This window comes from Eremomyces bilateralis, assembly GCF_010015585.1.
Source record: "Eremomyces bilateralis CBS 781.70 unplaced genomic scaffold P152scaffold_9, whole genome shotgun sequence".
Taxonomy (NCBI): Eukaryota; Fungi; Ascomycota; class Dothideomycetes; order Eremomycetales; family Eremomycetaceae; genus Eremomyces; species Eremomyces bilateralis.
The window spans coordinates 131,909-150,537 of record NW_022985075.1 but is presented as its reverse complement, the minus strand read 5'-3'; the positions used below and the strand labels follow the sequence as shown (position 1 = coordinate 150,537).

The window sequence follows — 18,629 nt, the reverse complement described above, 5'->3', positions numbered from 1 at the left end:
ATATACAATCCCGCAAGAATCAAGCTATATGGCAAAAGCATGTGTTCCTTGGTACTACAGGGCATCCTGGCCGGCCTTTCTCTCGTAGGGTTATCCTTCTCGGCTGTTTCGTTCATCGAGCAGTAGTTTCGGAAATCTGGAGCGATCTAGACTGGTTGCCGCCTCGATGACACGATGATGCTGGAGAATACAGCTGGAATAATCGTATTGTCTCAGATTTTTCTAAAGAAACAACATCAGCAGAAGATTTTTGTCGGTACCGCCAGTGTTGCTTCAATATGTCTCTTAGATCGCATTTTCTTTTTCGTCATCAATGAGCGTCTATATTTAACACCGAGATCGTCGTCAATTGTGAAGTGTCACTCCTGAAGTTAGAGTCATGATATGCTTATCTGAACATGTTTCTGGCACCCATGGTCGCCTGCATGCGCGCATCGCGTTGTTGTTGTGCCTTCTCGCTTCCAGCCCTTGTTCTCGGGTTTTGGAAGCAATCACTCCCAAACCATCTTGGCCACAGCGTAAACAATAAGCTGAGGCTCCTGAACACAGCTTACATTGACCACCAGGGGTGGGAAGGGCGAATGAGATGCACGCACGCCAGCACGTGGGCTCGCGCGACTGATAGCCACGGAAGATTTATGTTGCCATCCTGTTGCTCCGACGTGCTGAAACATACGTCTCTAATCCGCAGATATATGGCCCTAGAACTTAATCTCATCGCTAATCTCACCGATCTCTCGGAATATGCATCTGCAATACATATACTAATCCATGGCGCCCCCACAGTGCTAAATCCGGCACCATTCCACCAGCGCTCGGAGCAACTTCCATACAACCATACCTGCCTCTGATCTCAGCCGCTAAACAAGCCAGCTGGCCAAGGCGGAACGAGAAAACTCGTATCCAGCGAGGCGGCATTACTGAGCAATAAGCATTGTCGCCGTGACGAGATTAAGCAATATTAAGACTAGGCGCCCAGCATCGTCTCGCAAAGGCAGATATATTTTGCTGGCCGAATTTCATGTACCTGGTACATTGTGTTATCTGTGAGGACTGCCAAAAGGTAAGTTATAGGAAAGGGTCAACTGACTGACGCCTGGTACAGATGAGGATGGATCTGACGTCTGGGATATTAGTGGTGCCCCCTATTTCTCCGAAATCGAAGTGAAACGAGGTACTACTAGCATACTGCAAATAGAGAAGCAATAACTACTCGAAGTGAACGGTTGCATCTATTCAATGTCCCTACGTTTCCTCGCCGGATCCTCCTCTAATCTACCTTGCCATCATTCACCGACAAGCACACGTCCCCTTTTCGCGCTATGAGCGTCTTCCCACGCTGTCCTGCCAACCCTGTCAAGGCTGTTCGATGCCTTTATATCGCTACGAGATGCTTGCAGATAACCACGACCAACTTCGAAAGACAATGCATCGGACATCACAAGGCCAATCCGTCGTCCCACAAGCACTCTCGACTACTCAGAGTCCCATCTTCCCTGCCAACATAGCACGTGGAAGGAATCGCTGCGTATCTCTGCGCTCCTTGGCTTCGTCACTCCATCTACTCCAGTGGAATCCCCTCGTACTCTCCGTAACCAAGCGCCAAATTCATATTTTCTGTACGAAGCAGGGGGGTCAGTCATCATATCCTGTAGGTCCGCATATAGGGGGTAGCGGAAGGTATCCTATGAGGTCAAACTTACGCAAACATTGTGTCGCCGCCCCCTTGAGCAGGTTGTCGATGGTCGCATTCACCACCACGCGCTTGCCCGAGCTGTGCACGGCGAAGCCGCCGATCTCAACGCCGTGCTTGCCGGCGATGTTCTTCACCAAGGGCGACTCTCCAATGACTTTGATCAGCTTCTCGCCGGCGTACCGGTCCTGGTAGAGTTGGCGGATATCACGGGACTTCATCTCATGTTTGAGGGGGATGTTGATGGTGTGCTAGAGGGGAGAACTGTTAGCCTGGTACAAGCGCAGGATCCGAAAACATCGGGAGGAAAGTCAAGGAGAACTTACGTGGATTCCCTGGAACCAGACTGCGACGTGAGGGATGAACGCCACCGGGGTTCCCAGCTGATAAGAGATTTCTCGCTCATGGATATGGTCCGTCAAGCTGTACGGAATAAGGTTATTCGTCAAGTTATTGACGTCGTTCTTGGAACTCGGTTTCGTTCCGGCGCCCGAGTAGCCCGAGACACCAAAAGCCGTCGGCTGCTCCCCGATGAAGTCCAGGATGGGCGCCAGGCCAATCTGCGCCGCGGTGGCGTAGCACCCCGGGTTCGAGATGCGCTTCGCCTCCGCGATGTTCTTGCGATCGACGAGTTCCGGAAGACCGTACGTCCAGGCCGAGTCGAAGCGGTAGTCGGCCGACAGGTCAACGATGACGGTGTCCTTTCCGGCCTCGTCGATGGCCTCGACGAACGGTTTGCAGACGCCGTTGGGGAGGGCCATAACCCAGCAGTCGATCTCCCCCTTGTCGGCCATGCGGCGGCAGTCATCGGGGGAGAGATTCTCGTAGACGATCTTCCGCTTGTTGTAGCCCTGCAGTTCCTTGCCGGCCAGCTCACGGGAGGAGACATGACGCAGGTCCATGTTGGGGTGGTTGTTGAGCAGATCGATGAGAGCTTGGCCGGTGTAACCACGGGCACCGATCAGGGCCACCTTGGCGGGCCAGTCCCTGGACTTGTTCTTAATGCCGTAGGGCGGGTTGGGGTTCGTGTCGCTGGTATAGCTCCGAACTCCGGACATCCGTCCTCTGACATTTCGAGGTAGTCGCCGAGACGCGAACATGGTGATTGGGGTGGTAAGAGAAGCGCTTGATCGAAGAGAGGATGCAGTGGTGGTAGAGTAAGACCGGACTTGTTGAACGTTGGCCGTATTGTTCTTCATGAACTGGCTAGCGGCCTGTGCAGCTCGTGCAAGCTGAGCCTCCAGGTTGAGGTCGCCGAACATCCTACGGCCGTGAAGGGTGAATTCGGTCATGAGGCTCTGCACCTCGTTCAGATCCTCGATGCCATACCAGAAGAGAACCTCGCCGTCTTTGCAGACGCTACCGTCCGCCTTATCGAAGAACCATGTCAGGTTTTCGTCCTTCTGGCTCACGGTCCATATCAGCTTGGGGTAGTCGCGCTTCAAATTAATGAACACGTTTTCGGCAAGGTTTGTGAGCCAGCCGGACTTGGTGATGGTGAATGTGGCGAGATGGGCAATTTGACCCGATTCCTGGGGCGGGAGGACGATAGCGAGAGCTTCCATGGCATCATCGTAGTATGCGTTGAACGGCCGGCTCGACAGGGTTTGTAGGTAGCGATCGACGATGCCTTTGGAATCCATGCTCTCACGGTCACGGATGAGAACACTCTTGAGCTTGTCGGGATCAGGGAATTCCGAGATCTTTGTGGAGACGTTCAGCTTGTTTCCCCTGCGGATCAAGGTGCCGGCGCCAGAATCGGTGAACAGCTCTTTCTGCAAGTCCCGTGGGTGTATTATGGCGACGCTCGATGCCTTGGGGAGCTGGTCCAGGAGGGTTTTAATCTCCTTGACCTTCAGCTTGGTACCATATCGGACCCAGGGCTGTTGCATGAGGTGGTCGAACTCTTCGTCGAGGTTGATCGCGGAGATGAGATCCTTCTGGTTCTCGTAGTAAAGACCGCCCTTCTCTGCTAGGTAGATAATTTTGATCGGCTTCAACGCTTTCGCGATCTCGCTGGCGGCGATGTCGGCATTGACATTGAGCACCTGTCCTTCCTGGTTTTCGGCCATGGTCGTCAGGATGGGGAGGTAGCCTTGGGCAATGGCAGTCTCAATGGGTCGGGTATTGACCTCGTTGACTTTCCCGACGAACTGATATTTCGGACGATCCAAGTAATCCGCAAAGAGGACTCCGGACGTGATCGGCCATGCGCGAACGCCTTTATCTCCAAGCTTCTCGACGAGTTTCATGTTTTCTTCCAAGAACAGCTTCCTCGCAATGCCCAATGTTTTGGCATCGGTGATCCGAATGCCTTCGTCGTAGTCCGAGGTGATACCGGCCGCCTTCAACTTGTTGTTCAATTGCGGACCCGCTCCGTGCAGCACAACCGGATACAACCCCATATGGAACAGAGTGGCCAATCCTTGCACCAAACTGTCCATATGGTCTTCCAGGACTCCGCCACCGACCTTGATTACTGCGAACCGCGGCGACGAGACGGAAGTGAATTGTGCCAAGTACTGCTCGATCTCCCGCTTCGAGCTAATGTTCCGCAATACGTTCATGATGGTCGAGCGAGCGAGCTGCTGGGTCTCGATGGGAACGTAGTTGCGCTTCTGGACCGGCACGACCGATGCCAGAGCCGTCGCTCGCTTGACCGTCGATGCAACATGAGGTCGACGTGCTGCGGTTCGGCCGACCGCCGTCGCGGCCGAATTGCGAACAGCGGACTGCATGATGGAATGGAGGGTAGAGTCAATTGGGAATGTCTCGCTACAGCACGGTCTTCCTGTCAGCGGCTATTCAAAGGTCCTTCTGGGATGGACGGTGTGTAGGCGAATTGTGTAGGTCTTACGTGAAAGGATATCAGGGCAGGCCAACCAGCAATTGAGGTGCGCTCAGTGCATAGTATGGCCCGAGGAGCTTGACTGGAGCTCTGGGGAGGATGGGAAAGGGAGGAGTAGAGAGCGGCCGAGAAAGGATTGCGACGGGAAGATATAGGAAAGGAAGGAAACCGGCACGAGGGAATTTTGACGAACAGGTTGAGGTTCGGTGAGTGATTTTGATCGGATGGAGTGATGGATGGATGGAAGGGGAAATTTTCCCTGTGAGAGTCACAGCGATCAGGGACCGGGTTTTGCTCTGACGCCACTCTACAGAATGACTGAACCGTGGGAGTGCCACTCCGCCGTTATCGCTCACGATTTTCCACTTCCCCCACCCGGTTTCAAGGAATTAAGATTTCCATCAAGTCCAATTGACAATCGGTCCTTGTCTCTGCCTCTCTCCTAACTGCCAGACCTTTTCAAGTTAGTGAGGGGCTGTTTGGACCCTCTTCTGAGTCGCTTCGTCCGATCGTGCCCCCAAGTCATACCCCGCCAATCAAGAACCATAGCACCCACGAGACTTGAAAATTGCAGGCTACGATTTACGATTTCGTATTTTGTTCCGCCTCCCATACTAACTATGCTTCCATATGCGTCATCGTAATAGCTAAGTTAAGAGGGGATCACTATTCTAACGCGCTTCATTCGAGCATGTTCCACAGCCAGGATGAGATGACAGATAGAGGCACGGCGCCCTCAGTAGTATAACTTTCATATCGTCCCCCAGACATCCGCTCGAAAACAGTGCATGGCCCTTTAGCCTTTCGTCTGATTCTTCTCCTGCTCTATCTCCTCGACGATGTCCACCATGAAGCCGCCTCCAAGCAAGATGGCCGGCTCGTCGATACTATGATGCTCGTAACTAATCGAGTCAACGACGACTCCCTCAATATCCAGGCTAACAACCATGACTCACCTCAGGGTTCCCACTCCGCCGGCCTCCATAATTAGAGACGGATTGGTCGCTACATCTCGCTTCACCCATCGAGCCGCAAATGCCCTGAGAATGTGTCCGTGGGCAACGATCAACACATCGCAAGGGCCGGCTTTGCCCTTGGGCTTTCCAATCGCATTAGCATGGAACCTGGACCGCAGATCATTGATCAGTCGATCCAGCCGTTCCGTGATCTGGTGGGGAGACCTGAGATGTTCAGCAATTGCTCCTCTTCGGTAAGTGAGTGCGAAACTCACGCGCCGCCTGGGCACCCATCTCGCCAGATATCCCAATTCTCGCTCTCCCCTCCCCGCAACCGCATCTCGCGGATCTGCTTGGTCGTCAATCCTTCATAGGCACCGTAGTCCCACTCTCGGATATCCTCCGTGATTTCCACTTCCGCCTGCGTCCGAATCGCGCCGTCGCTCTGCTCACGCTGCTCGTTCCATGGGTATCGCTCCTTGCAGCCGATCCGAAGCAACTCGAGCGTCCTTTGAGCGCGTTTTCGCGGCGATACGTAGCTGGGTCGCCATTAAATGTCTGTGTCTGGAATAGTGTCAGGAGCCGCGAAACGTACATGTGGGCAAGGTTCTTGGGTACGATCAATCGATCGTTGCCGACCAATGCCTTCCCCGTCTCCAACACACGCTTTTCGCCATTGGCAGTGAGTTCAAGCTCAGTGGTGCCTGTATGTTGGCCGTTCAAGCTCCATTCCGTCTCTCCATGTCGGACGAGAAAGACTCGGGGTGTTGTCATTATTTACGGTTACTTCCAAGCTCTTTCGACACACCAAAGAAAAGAGGAAGGGAAAATGTTCAAGAACGGTTATACAAATATCAAATGTGAGGTAATAATATACAGGTCTAAAATTGAACCCGCGAGATCGTTCTGATGCGTCCAGACCTCCCAGTCCTTCGCAAGAGCTGATATAAATGACGTGTAGATGAAGCGAAAGCGTGGGGCTAAAAGTCTCTCTGATTGATCATTGATGACAGATGCTGACCAAATCTTGTCGAATTTCTCAATAAGGCAATTATTAGTACCAGGTTTTAAGCTTAACCAATACGTCAGCAATCTTACTGGTAAGGGAAGTGTTTACAAAATTATTTCGCTGTTGAAGTTGCTGTTGGGTTGGTTGTCTCACTGTTGAATGTTGCGTTGGCGCATGGGTGGCTAATTAATTAGCACTCCAACCAGTTTCTTACTATTAACCCGACCTGGATTCATCAGCGTCCCGTATTTTGATGGAAGCCCTCTCCATTGTTTCATGCTTCCAGTCGTTGATTTAATCCATTTCATCGAGTGGCACACTATTTTCCACCCAAATTTCGCCCTCTCTCTCTCGATCTCTGCATTTAGGGAACTAGCTGAGATAGTTCTAACAAGGGACGACACATCTGATCACCAGGAGGAAATGGAGGTTCTATTTCCTCATCCAGGAGCTCGATGCACAGCTCAAAAACACCCAAGTGCCCCGTCATGCTCACCTGTCATCTCCGGCATCCGTCCTCTCTACACTCGTAAATAGTGTCGAGTTGACGACGTCATGCCACGGATGAACCTCCAGAAGTGGTCTCAGTCCTATATCAAGGCAGTGAATGGACATCTCAATCGTCTGTGATCACTTGCTTAGCATGTCTCGACCACGATAGCCCTCGTGGCAGATTCAAAGCGCCAGCTTACCGGATAGAGCAACGACCTCAACGAATGCGCGCTCCGGATGCACAGGATCGCTCCAGGGCGCATCTCCGCCGCGAGATTCCGCACCAAATTCATCTTCTCGCCCTGGTCCATCCCGACTAACGCGGCCATGAGCACGACGTCAAACGTCCGAAGGCTCCCACACTCTGCCGCCGATGCATGAGTGAACGTAACCTGATCGTATCCGAGCGCATTGGATAGTTTCTCGGCATGGCTGATGGCGGTCACGTCGTGGTCGATATTATTGATTCGCGCGGCGGGAAATCGGTCAGACAGACAGAATGACGAGAGAGGAAGGGGACCGCATCCAATGAATGCAATGGATGTTGGATCCGAGGGTAATAGCGTAACGAGATTGGCGCATTCGAGGCGGCTGAGCCTGGCATAGTTGTCGTAATAGGGGAACGCTCGCAGCGTCTCTTGTGCTGCGGAACTGTCCGTCAGCAGATGGCACTTGGAAGAGTGTGTATGCACTGTGCTTACCAGACTGGTTGCTCCCAGCACCAGAATTGACAATGCGTCCAGCCCAAGACAGTTCCAGCTCTGTCTCTCCAGCAGAGCACAGCTTGAGCAGGCTCGAGGCAATCTTGTTCAGGACCGGATCCGACAAGACGAGTTCGACGGTCTGTTTGCTGCGAGGCTCGATGCATGCACGCACGAGACGACCGAACGTTTCGGAAACCTCTGCACTTGGAGCCAAGGATCGGTGTGCGAGCAATTGGTGATAGATTCCAACCAGCCGCTCTATTATATCATGAGCCTCCTCTCGAGCGCTATCGTCATGCAGTGTCGGCGGACTGCCCGTGTCATCCGGAGGGGTAACAAGGCCAGAAGTCTCCGCCACAGATCCTCGATACGGCTTTTGAAACTGCACTGGAACCGTTGCGGTTCGGTCTGTTGGGGTAGTCATCGCTGGCGATTCTCTCCACACTACTGTCCAATGAAGGGAAAACGTTCGGCTCGATTCTGATACCAAGTGAAGCCAGTCCCAAGATACTTACGGCATCCCAATCTCCAGTCGTATAATAGGGCAACCTGGGGTGTCTCCAGCGTACCTTGATGGAAACCTTGATGGTTCGCTGCCGACAAACAGAATCTTTTATAAACAAACTTGCAAACGGTACGGTAAGACATTCCCATTATTCTGCTTTCATTCGGCCTTACTTTTACTCCGGGTGTCTTATTATTTTTTCAAAACCATCCTCGCAACCGGTGTGAGTCTACCAGGTGAATTTTGACCATGTCTGTCTTCGAAACACTTACTCCGTCTCCTTTCCAATCCGTCTATCCTCTGTGGTCGCTTTTCAGTCTTAAACCTCAACATCATCTTGCGGGAGTCTGCAGTGGTGCCGGTTCTGCTTGTATAACTCGTCAGATAGTAACACATGTACTGCAGATTCCTTACCGACAGAATCTTGGGTGCCCTAAACCCTGGGGGGATTTGAACACAGAAAATACCTACACTACATCGGTCTCACTAGAATTCTTGCATGGAATAGTTGTACAGATGTAATGAATCTCGCACCAAGTGATCGTTACTTTTCCCAGTGAGCGCTTCCCCAGCAGGTCATCGTGCTGATCACCTCGATTTGTGTCTCCTTCAGCGTCAACGCCAACCCCTGCCAATCCCAACTAGATTGACCCAAACGTTTGAAACGTAGCTTGGCACGTCTCGGAATATATCTATTCACTTTGAGCCGCAGCAAGTTGATAGGCTTTACTACGAAGTCCTCGGACCGTACGGAATATATTCTCGCCGTTCTCGGTGGGTGTTTCCAGCTTGTACAGCTTCCCTGGTTGCATGTTATATCAACCTACCTCCATCCACCTAGATGGGAGCGCTGCTATGGCATCGCGCTCCAATGCATTTCCTTTCTCAACTCATTCTTCGCTATGAGGCGGTTATTGTTTTCAATCTTTAGTATTTCTTTGGCAGTCAGCCCGGTCGTTTCGCAGTGTCATTGGAATGGCAATATAGAGTCTGTTTTATCCGAATTTCTCGAATAATCAACTCGCTAATGAATTCTAGATACTGTGAAAGGCCTACCGATCTGCCGCAAGTCACGCCTTCTGCAAGACCAGATTGCCATATTGAGGGGGGCCAGCTGTAAGGCAACAGCTCAGGGGCGGCTAATATCTTGACTGATTCCTCTTGTAGATTCTGCCTTGTAGATGGTTCCACTCCAACAGCTGCGTCCGCTCCGGGCCAAACAGACAGTGTACCGTCTCAAATCCAACCAGGGTAGGTCCATAACTTTCATGAGATGGAATGTAGCTGGACGGAAGTTGCGGAACTCCGCGAAGCTCAGGTTCTAAGAAATGACGATGACAGACACGTGCAAGATACTAGCCACAATGAGTCTCCTGAAGCTCCAGGCCACAGCCATGAGCCGGCTCATGGCGGACACGGTGCCGGCGAAAGCAGTAATAGAGAAGGGTCGTCTTCTATGGAAGAGAGCTCTGGAGGACACGGCCATGCCAAGATGGGTGGCATCGCAAAGTGTGATGCAGAACGAGTTGGAGACTCGGACCTTACCTTTCGAGTGGCTAGCATCTTCATCGTCCTAGCGACCAGCTCCGTCGGTTCGTGTCTCGATGGCCAGCCAGAAGTCTGTCCGCTAACGAGTTCGACAGCCGTCCTGGGACCTATCGGGATCAGAAAGTGGACCCGTATACGAAAAGATGGTCTGGTTTTCACTGCTATCAAGCAATTTGGGACGGGCGTTATTATTGCAACGATTTTTATTCACGCAAGTATACCTCCTGTGCCCCTCAACTCCCAGTACTGACAGTTGCAGCTCCTTTCGCATGCATTCTTACAATTCCTTAACCCCTGCCTTGGAGAGCTGTCATTTGAGAGCACAGCAACCGTTATTGCAATGGCGGGCGTCTTCATTTCGTTTTTGGTGGACTATGCAGGTCTTCGGTATCTCTCGTCCAGGGCAAAACACGGGACATCCACGGATATATATCCATCTCGCATCCTGGCACCTCTACAACAACGCGATATGAAGAGTCCGAGAGCGATTGAGCGGGACCTAGCAATATGGGACCAGGAAGGAATCGCTCAGCATGAGAAGGAAAAGCTACATGTTATGATCATGGAAGCGGGAATGATTTTCCATTCGATCTGTGGGTTGCCATTTTCTCTCACCACGAAGCGATAGACGATCTGACATAAGTATATCTAGTGCTCGGTGTCTTACTGACTGTGACGCCCGCCGCCAACTTTACGGTCCTCTTCGCCGTCATCCTCCTCCATCAACTCTTTGAAGGTCTGGCGCTTGGTGCCCGAATCGCTACGCTCTGGCATCCGACACTTCTCAGCAAACTACTCTACGGAGTGGCGTTTGCGGTGACAGCCCCGATTGGTATGGCTATCGGTCTCATCGTCCGCCACACTTTCAATGAGAACGATCCGAGAACGATCCAAACGGTGGGGGCGATGGATGCTTTGAGTGCCGGAGTTTTAATCTGGGTGGCAGTGGTGGAGATGTGGAGTGAGGACTGGCTACGTGGTGAACTGAGCAATGCGGACTGGAAAGAGGTGTCAGTGGGACTGATTAGTCTTGGGGGGGGAGCTGGAGTTATGACAGTCCTTGGAATATGGGAATGATGCTAAAGTGCAAAGGTTCTCTGTTAATTACCAGAGCGCTGCGCAGCTGTACGCGCGATCAATTCTAAATCCGGGTTGCAGCATTGCTCGACGTGATGGTGCTTCTGTATCCGTCAGAACTAGCCACTAATAATCAGTTTTCGTCAGACGCATGTTCATCCCCAATATCTCGCCGGGGCATGTTACTTACCATTCGGCTTCACATTCACTGTCCGATGCAGCTCATCGCACCGCTAATAAGGAAGAAGTGTAGTGCGTGTGAATTGTGCCACCATCCGTGCAACCTCAATTCACGCCACTGCCGGGGCATCGAGATCTTGATGTTCAAGACACCCGGATGGAGGCCAGTCTCTTTCATCGCGAGTCGACGCCACAAAATCAGGAGTAATACCCACCAGTTAATTAGAGTTTTCACATACCATCTCTCTACTAAGTAAGAAGTTTGGCGGCATGAAAATCCAGGTCCGCAAAATTGGACGTGTCACTTTCTTAGCCAGATGGCTCGTTTTGCAATTCGGATGCTATCCCATAGCTTCTGTACGCAGGCTTCCACACCCCTTGCGCTCTACGGCTTGCTGCATATCGGGAATACTTGCCTGGCCTACCTTTGTGCTTGACCTCGTGCGTTCATCCATATGCTCTCCTCTTCTTGAATCAAGCTTTTCTGCCATTCAGCCGTGCCTTTATGTAGTGGTACTTTTGCGGGGGTTTCTACCCCTCCTGCAATCGGTAATACATCTCGAGATGCCTGGGCAAGGGATGGATGGTTTTGGCGAAGCACAGCAGGTTATCCAGGATTCATCATATTGGTAAAGTCTGCATGTCCGAGGAGGCTATGTAACAAGACCGCTCAGCGACTTGATAAATGGCGACCTGCGTGTCTTTCCTCGTCCTACCTTGACCTATAGAAAGTTCCGCAATCTGACTACTTCTTTGATTGCAGTACATCTGTGTGAACGACGCTCTAATTGTGGACATTTCTAGCCTTGTTCTTCAACGGCTTGTCTATTGGACAACGATCCGTCAGCTCGATATAGTTCGGGGCGACGGCTTTTGTACAGCATTGTTTCTTGACATTCTTGCACTTCATGAGCCTTGACGCAACATTACGGCCTCTCAAAGGGGATCTTCGACCTCTACTCGGTGGCTCAGACGGATTGAAAAGCAGGTCTCAGAGTCCCCGATCCAGTCCGTTATACCATCGGCCTCCATCATCACTGTTGCGCCGTCGATCTTGGGCCTCCTTCTCAGAGCAGAACCATCGCCTCTTTGATAACAAGATGTCATTAGTAGATACTGGGAAGGACGCTCAGGTCCTCGCTCTGCCCATGTCCAATCCGTCTTTTGATATGGCGTACTTCTTGAAGAACACGGGACCACCAACGAAGCCAGGGCCAGAACCAAAGACACAGCAGAAGAGGGCTGCTTCTCCTAAGACTGGGTTGAGACTGTTCAGGACCAACAAGCATAGTCCTCGCACCCGGGTTCGCAGAGAGTAAGTTTCCGTGTATGAATTCGTAAATTCATGCTACCTTCTAACTTAAAGAAGATCAATCGCTCGAATTCCCGCAGATGGTCTCTTTATTCCACATGACGGTGTTGTTCAGAAAGTGTCCCAAGACGGTACGCTCAGAAAATGTCATTCACGAGATCCATAAGCAAGACACTTATTCGTACCGCACACTTAGGGAATAAGTATCTTCAGATCATCCCGAACACGCAAGGGTTTGACCAAAGATTGGTCGATTCCAATAACTTCAAGTGAGTGGGCAACCTCAAAACTTGGTGTGAATATAGCTTGACCAGGCATTAGATACAATCTAGCGGCCCCCACAACATCCCTCTTCTCATCCACGACGGAAGAAGCTGATATCGATGGATTTGATAGTTGGCTCTCGACCCTAGAGATGCAACAAGCGCAGTTCTCCGGGTCGACCTTACGAGCCACTGATGAACACGGTCACGAAAACACTGAACCTGGGGAACAAGGAGCTCAGAGTCGAGGAGAGTATGTGGACGTCTGCACTAGTCCTGGTGGATCGACTGGCGTTATGTTGAGCGATGATCGAAATTCTAGCGTACCGACGCCGTCACAGTCGTTCGTTTCCGCCAACACTGATAACCAGTCACTCATGGAAAGCCATTCCCTTCCGCGGAGCTCGGGATCTAAGGAAGCTGAGATGAATAGGGATAGCCTCAAACACAAAATAAGCGCATCGCACTTGGTGGAAAGACAAAATGGGGAGCGGCTCGCAGGCCAAGGACTACGACGGCCCAGTCGCGATCAGGCCTCATCCCGAGCCAGTGAGGATGGTACTGTTTCTACCATCGAGCCTCCTCTTCGGGATGGTCAGGAGCCATTGTACCAAGTTGACGCAACACATGAAAGCGCTAGCCGTTGCGAACTATTCCGAGACGATTCTCGCTCGGCGTCTAATAGACAAACCCGGAAGAACCGAGAAGAGAAAATCAGGGCTCGAAAGCTCCGAGATCTGCGTCGAGTGCGTGACAGCATCGATTCAGTTATGGCCCGGCCCCTTGACCTCACCAACAAGACTGATGCGGCAACTGAGTCGATTAAGATACCAGAAAAATCGCCCAAGAGGCTCGGATTGTGTCTCGGTCTCCCATTCGAAAATAAACCCCGCTGTCCGGGTTACCATGATGCTTCCATGACCCCGGACAGTATTGGTGGGTTGGCATTTACCACGGGACACGACTCGTCAGTCTTAGCCATTGCTGAGAAGGCCACTGTTGTTCCCGCAAGATCTCTCTCGACCTCGAAGGCACCGCATATCACTGCCTCAGGAGTTGAAATTGCTGGTCCTAGGCCATATTGCCTGGCCCCATCACGGGTTGATACACCTCGCCCTGGTGCGACGTCCCCGATCAACACTCTTTCCAGTTCACGCAACAGGCCTTCTCAGAAACATATATCGTCGCCCATCAATGCCTTAACCCACCCCAGCGCCCATTCGCACCATCCCAGCCCCTCTGACCCCACCCAGCCCGGTGCCTGTGCAAGTATCGGGACAGAGTCTCCACCACGTTCATTGAAAGGTAGTATCCTAGATGGAGAGAAGGATACAAAGATTGAGCGTTTAGAGAGGGAGAATCGTCTTCTAGAGGCAGCCTTGATGGCTGTCTTACGGACGGCTGGGAGACTGAACGGATGCCCTTGTGGTTCCGATAACGATGGGAGGGCAGGTGGCGTGCAGGTGAAGAAAGCGTTGGAGGCATACTTAGAGACGAGAAGGTGGACGGATTTTTCTGCTTGACTTTGAGCTTTGAGATGCAGGCATATTATTCTGGCAATAGTTATTCTTATGACACCTTGGGGAATTTATAAGTTGATAGCACAAAAAAATGATTAGATCTCTAGCCACCCGAATAGCCTCAATGAGTGAACAGGTCTTACCAAGAGGTTATTCTGATGTTCGTTGACAAGTTCAGGAGTGTTGGCTCTGATTATCCATCATCCGAATTGACCCGAAGACCAAGCTATCCTTTGATCAACAAACTTGTTCGCTTTCACACGGGTATAGGTCTTCTTCATATTTTGAATGAGAGGCTCGAATGAGACTCCAACTTCAAATCAGTGACTTGATAAGGTACATCGCGATATACTGCCACTGCGGGAAGCTAGCACAGCTGATGAAGGGCACACTTAGGCAGACTAACTTCGCCATCACGTATTGAGGAGGCCCTCTTCACCATGATGCACACACTACAGATCTAGGCCAGTGGTACTTTAGCCCCCGAGAAAAGTAGTTGTCTTTCCCATTTCAGCCTGCTGGGGGGGTTCAAGGGCGCCATCTAGTAGTCACCAAGAGCGTGGAGAGAAGCACAAGAAGGAAATATTGACTTATTGGGACGCTGATGGATGCAAACTCAACCCCACCGGAAGAGCAAAATAGGGAGTAATCGGATTCGGCAGCTTAGGAGGTCAAATCTCAGCTCTCAGAACTAGACACACCTTCGAGGTTAGCCCCTTAAGACACTAGTGCATCACAAATGAGGGATTGAGTGTAGTAACGAGTTCTTGACCCAGGCTCCTCAACCAATCACCGCCTCTTTGTATGCCCTGCTTCAATATAACCAGTTTAAATCCTATGACACTTCCTGCAGATGTCGCTTACGAGGTATGTATGTATATGCTAGGGGCGTGTGGCAACACTCGGGAATACCATGCGTCTCCATCCCGATGCTGTCTGGACATTCGGATGTACTTCCCGCTATGAGAATTAGCCCAGTAGGGGGCTAGACTTTGCAAAACACACCGAACTCGAGCGGCTCGGTTGAGGGAACGGATCAAAGAAACGCGAAACAAGGTCCTCCCTCGTAGGAGCAGATACGTCTCCCAGAGCGACCGCCTGGGACATTCAGTATGGTAGTTAACTGGTAAGACTGGACGAGCAAATGCTAATTTCAATTCGAAGAATAGACCGGACTGTCCTCGGGCATCCGAAATAGTCATCAATTGCATCGTATACATTATCTGACGGTCGGTGTCCCCACGCTCATCCACTGAATAGTCCTCTCTTTGTAGCGATGAGCGTCCTTGTTGCATTTTGCATGTATGAGGATGTAACTAGTTTACCCGTTGAATTCATCGAATGGCCTAGCTCAACCATGAGCTTTGACTATATTATGACATGATAAGGCTGACTGTTGTGCCTCTTCATTAAGGCAGCCGTCCTTGAAGCACTGAACCAGCACTAGGCTGGCCGATCCAGAGCACCAATGTGGCACGGTGGCAATTGTGGGCGTCTCCAAGGCGAAGAAGTTTTAAATCGTGAAGCGAGTTATAATACCTCTATCCTAAATTAATATCAGGCCATATCACGGTAAGTGGAAGCAAGAGTCTATTGAACGGGATATCCCCCGGCTGTCATACCGATGCTTATGTGTACAGTGTAACTCATCCTTTGTCATGAAGGTTGATAGATTATTTTCATTCGGATTTCAGTTCAGGACACTCGAAATTTGGGGGCATAGTGGAGCGGAAATGGGAAACTATTGAAACACCTTGCCAGTAGATTGAAGTATTTCACGACCGGCTTATCGTTCGTTTGACAGCAGAGGTTGTGGTTGTAGTGATACTGACTTGCTGAGGAGTGGTGAAGACACACAGTTAACTGTCAAAGCCACCAGTGAAGGGTATCCCTGTTGAAGGGACATAAAGGTCGTTTTGGCCAAATGCCAAACCGGAAGCTTGGGTCAGGGTCGCCAAACCTCGTAGAGAATGAGTACCAGAGCGAAAAGAGGCCATGGAAGGGAAATGCATGATAATTATCCTGCTTGGGGTCAATGCTGCCTTCATGTACAGCAGCGGCACGGAATTATTGGTCACATGTATTGTATCCCCAGTCCGTTTATCGGAGCGAATTGGCTTTGGCCACTACGCAGCACGCACCTCGTATTGCGAAAACATGAATGCAGAATTGTAGATTCTCAAAGCTGGTCTGGCCTGTCTTTCTTCACGACATGAACAAAGAGAATAGGGAGCACATACGTATCACGGAGAATTGTTGGTAATACGGTATGTTCCTAGTCTCTTATCTGTACGTCCGCCCCCGCCATCACCGAGTTTTGAGACCCCACTCCCCAGTACTGATTTCATCAGGTATACCCACCTTGTTAGTTGTATGGAGCTTGCCGATCTCGACGATCTCCGACACTGCCATGACGTTGAGCCTTGAGGAATTAGGAGGGCACCGAAACTCCAAGCAACATGAAAGGTACCTGCACCGTAGGGAGTCCGTGAATTGAACTCTGATCCAGACTTGCGTAACTGATCTCCAACAGCTGCCTATCCAATATATCGGTTATCTGTAAATTCTTCGTACGGTATTACTAATACTCCGTATTTCCCTCCTTTACAAACAGAAGGGGGATAATGAGCGGGAAGCCGGGAACTTACCAGGGTGTGGAGGAGCCACAGCACATTCCACTAAATGGATTATGGATTCTTTCACCAGAAAGACGGGAATATTGAACCAGGTTAAAGTTCAGCCAACAAGCGGGAGAGGCTTTTGACTGTTAGCCCCTCAAGGAGTAGCGAAGTTTGCCAGTTCTCACTGGTCGGTGGGGATGGACGCACGCAGGGGCCAGATAATTGCTTAGCACCCTCGAAATGAGCACGGTGCGACAGGTAAGGTTTGGACCTTGGAAATTGGAAAGGCGCTGTCAGATCCTGGTCGATCCATCATGTTCGCTTTGTGTTGTTGCATGGAGGTAATGAGGGAGATCGGATGCTGAAAAGGTTTGTCGAAGGTTGAGACAAGATTAGAACCAACGCTGTGAGGAGGAGAGAGTTCGCAGTGATGATTATCATAAACTGCCTCAGAAGTCAGAGCTAATTTCCGAGGGAACGAAATACATTGTAAAGACCTCCGTTGAACTTAGGAGGTACCTCCGGTACCAATTCCGGGGATCTCGTCTCCTGTATGCAATTGGTTATTGGCTAACCCTTGATGGGCAGGTTCAAAAGAAGCGAAATATCACGAGCGGCTGAGGCGGACGGCTGGCTGACCGACCGTCGCGCAGTAGTAAAGTGATAGCCAGGGTGGGCCTGGTTGTGATTTGTAAAGACAACAGATCACACAACGGAGAAATCCAGTGGCACTTGCGCTGACTTTCTCCAACGGCCAGGAGGCAAGAAGTGCCTTATCATTCGCTGCGGTCGAGGGATGGCCCAGAGTCCAGACCAGTCACCACTCACCAGAGACCAAAGTCGGAATCGCGTGGCAGCCTTGCGGCTCTCCACCATCCCCATTCCCCAGGTCCCAATGGCAAGTGCAGCAGCCAGCAGGCTTGAAAAAAGCTGAAGGCTGGAGAAAGCCATGTCGATCATCTGTTGATGCTTAATTCTTGCTCCTCCACTCAGATATGGGCGACTGAGAAACTTGAGCTGTGAGTCTGTGCCCAAGGCTTCAATCGTGCAAGAGCAGGTCGGAGATTCTCGTACAACAGCAGAGTCAGAGCAAACCCAAAATAGAACTGCCATTTAGATCATCAGAGTGGATCCCAGGATGTTGCAAAAGTCCCTACTCCAAAGAGCTACGTACTGTACCTACCAGTAACTTAACCAGATTATGTAGTTAACTAACTTAACTTAGTTAGTGTAGTTATTAGTTAAGCTGGAAAATGCTCTGATCCACTGTTGAGGCCTTGAGGCCTGAAGGGTCTCCTTTAAGCAGATCAACATACATACGTAGTACGATAATCCTTATGATCCGATACAGGGAAGCTGCACTGTGATACGGAATCGGGCACGACATGCTCCGAGACATTTACATGATAGTCAAGCGCTGGTCAACCAGATCAAGATATGCCTGCAGAGGAAAGACAGAGGAAGAAAAAGCAACGGGAACACGAGTGGACCAAGAAAGACTTAGGCGAATCTTCGAGCAAGGCAAATGCCGTTGAAGTGAGTTGAATAAAAGAGAATTGGATCAGGAAACCTCCTCCACGCAATCCCGACCATGGGAAATTAGGTGAATTGTGATGGATTGACGGTTCAAGCTCATACAGGAAGAAAATATTGGGAAAATCCTTGGTTAGCTGCCAGGGTCTCGCTTACCTCCCGGCTCCATTGGCGGATGTCAACCAGGATACGCGCTATCCCCGTCGTATTGTTCGCGCTTGTCCTGCAATCCTTCCATTGCAAATTAAACCAATCCGAGATGCGAGATGCGCGATGGGAACTTTGAAGGAAGGGGTGGGAATGTGACTTGTGATTTTTTAGCAGTGAGAATGTGAGAACTCAGGAGGAATGACTGAGGCCATCGTTGA

General features: G+C 50.9%; 5 protein-coding genes across 5 annotated transcripts; 2 read left to right on the top strand and 3 right to left on the bottom strand.

Annotated features, from left to right (window-relative positions):
- Nucleotides 1–1,635: 1,635 nt before the first annotated feature.
- On the bottom strand, nucleotides 1,636–4,431 carry P152DRAFT_449221 (bifunctional acetylglutamate kinase/N-acetyl-gamma-glutamyl-phosphate reductase; the record flags this gene model as incomplete). Its single annotated transcript, XM_033678098.1, has 2 exons — nucleotides 1,636–1,944; nucleotides 2,020–4,431. 2 exons carry the CDS (start codon nucleotides 4,429–4,431, stop codon nucleotides 1,636–1,638), a joined length of 2,721 nt encoding a protein of 906 aa, XP_033534113.1.
- A 906-nt stretch (nucleotides 4,432–5,337) lies between these two features.
- Nucleotides 5,338–6,271, bottom strand: P152DRAFT_396839 (phosphoglycerate mutase-like protein; the record flags this gene model as incomplete). Its single annotated transcript, XM_033676378.1, has 4 exons — nucleotides 5,338–5,443; nucleotides 5,498–5,722; nucleotides 5,773–6,036; nucleotides 6,093–6,271. 4 exons carry the CDS (start codon nucleotides 6,269–6,271, stop codon nucleotides 5,338–5,340), a joined length of 774 nt encoding a protein of 257 aa, XP_033534112.1.
- A 431-nt stretch (nucleotides 6,272–6,702) lies between these two features.
- P152DRAFT_503946 (Nicotianamine synthase) lies at nucleotides 6,703–8,126 on the bottom strand (the record flags this gene model as incomplete). Its single annotated transcript, XM_033682353.1, has 3 exons — nucleotides 6,703–7,130; nucleotides 7,199–7,669; nucleotides 7,731–8,126. The coding sequence occupies 3 exons, from the start codon at nucleotides 8,124–8,126 to the stop codon at nucleotides 6,999–7,001; spliced, it is 999 nt and encodes a 332-aa protein (XP_033534111.1). The 3' UTR covers nucleotides 6,703–6,998.
- Nucleotides 8,127–9,245: 1,119 nt separating this feature from the next.
- Nucleotides 9,246–10,972, top strand: P152DRAFT_458321 (Zip-domain-containing protein). Its single transcript, XM_033679426.1, has 4 exons — nucleotides 9,246–9,799; nucleotides 9,851–9,966; nucleotides 10,015–10,348; nucleotides 10,408–10,972. Exons 1-4 carry the CDS (start codon nucleotides 9,481–9,483, stop codon nucleotides 10,830–10,832), a joined length of 1,194 nt encoding a protein of 397 aa, XP_033534110.1. The 5' UTR covers nucleotides 9,246–9,480; the 3' UTR covers nucleotides 10,833–10,972.
- Nucleotides 10,973–11,782: 810 nt separating this feature from the next.
- Nucleotides 11,783–14,110, top strand: P152DRAFT_514122 (uncharacterized protein; the record flags this gene model as incomplete). Its single annotated transcript, XM_033682843.1, has 4 exons — nucleotides 11,783–12,327; nucleotides 12,382–12,455; nucleotides 12,521–12,593; nucleotides 12,646–14,110. The coding sequence occupies exons 1-4, from the start codon at nucleotides 11,921–11,923 to the stop codon at nucleotides 14,108–14,110; spliced, it is 2,019 nt and encodes a 672-aa protein (XP_033534109.1). The 5' UTR covers nucleotides 11,783–11,920.
- Nucleotides 14,111–18,629: the final 4,519 nt, after the last annotated feature.

Excerpts from the sequence above, each read along its gene's own strand:
- P152DRAFT_458321 (XM_033679426.1), top strand. The coding sequence starts at position 9,481 with ATGGAATGTAGCTGGACGGAAGTTGCGGAACTCCGCGAAGCTCAGGTT. Across the intron at positions 9,800-9,850 it reads CCTAGCGACCAGCTCCGTCG|CCGTCCTGGGACCTATCGGG; the intron begins GTTCGTGTCTCG and ends CGAGTTCGACAG. Across the intron at positions 10,349-10,407 it reads AATGATTTTCCATTCGATCT|TGCTCGGTGTCTTACTGACT; the intron begins GTGGGTTGCCAT and ends AAGTATATCTAG.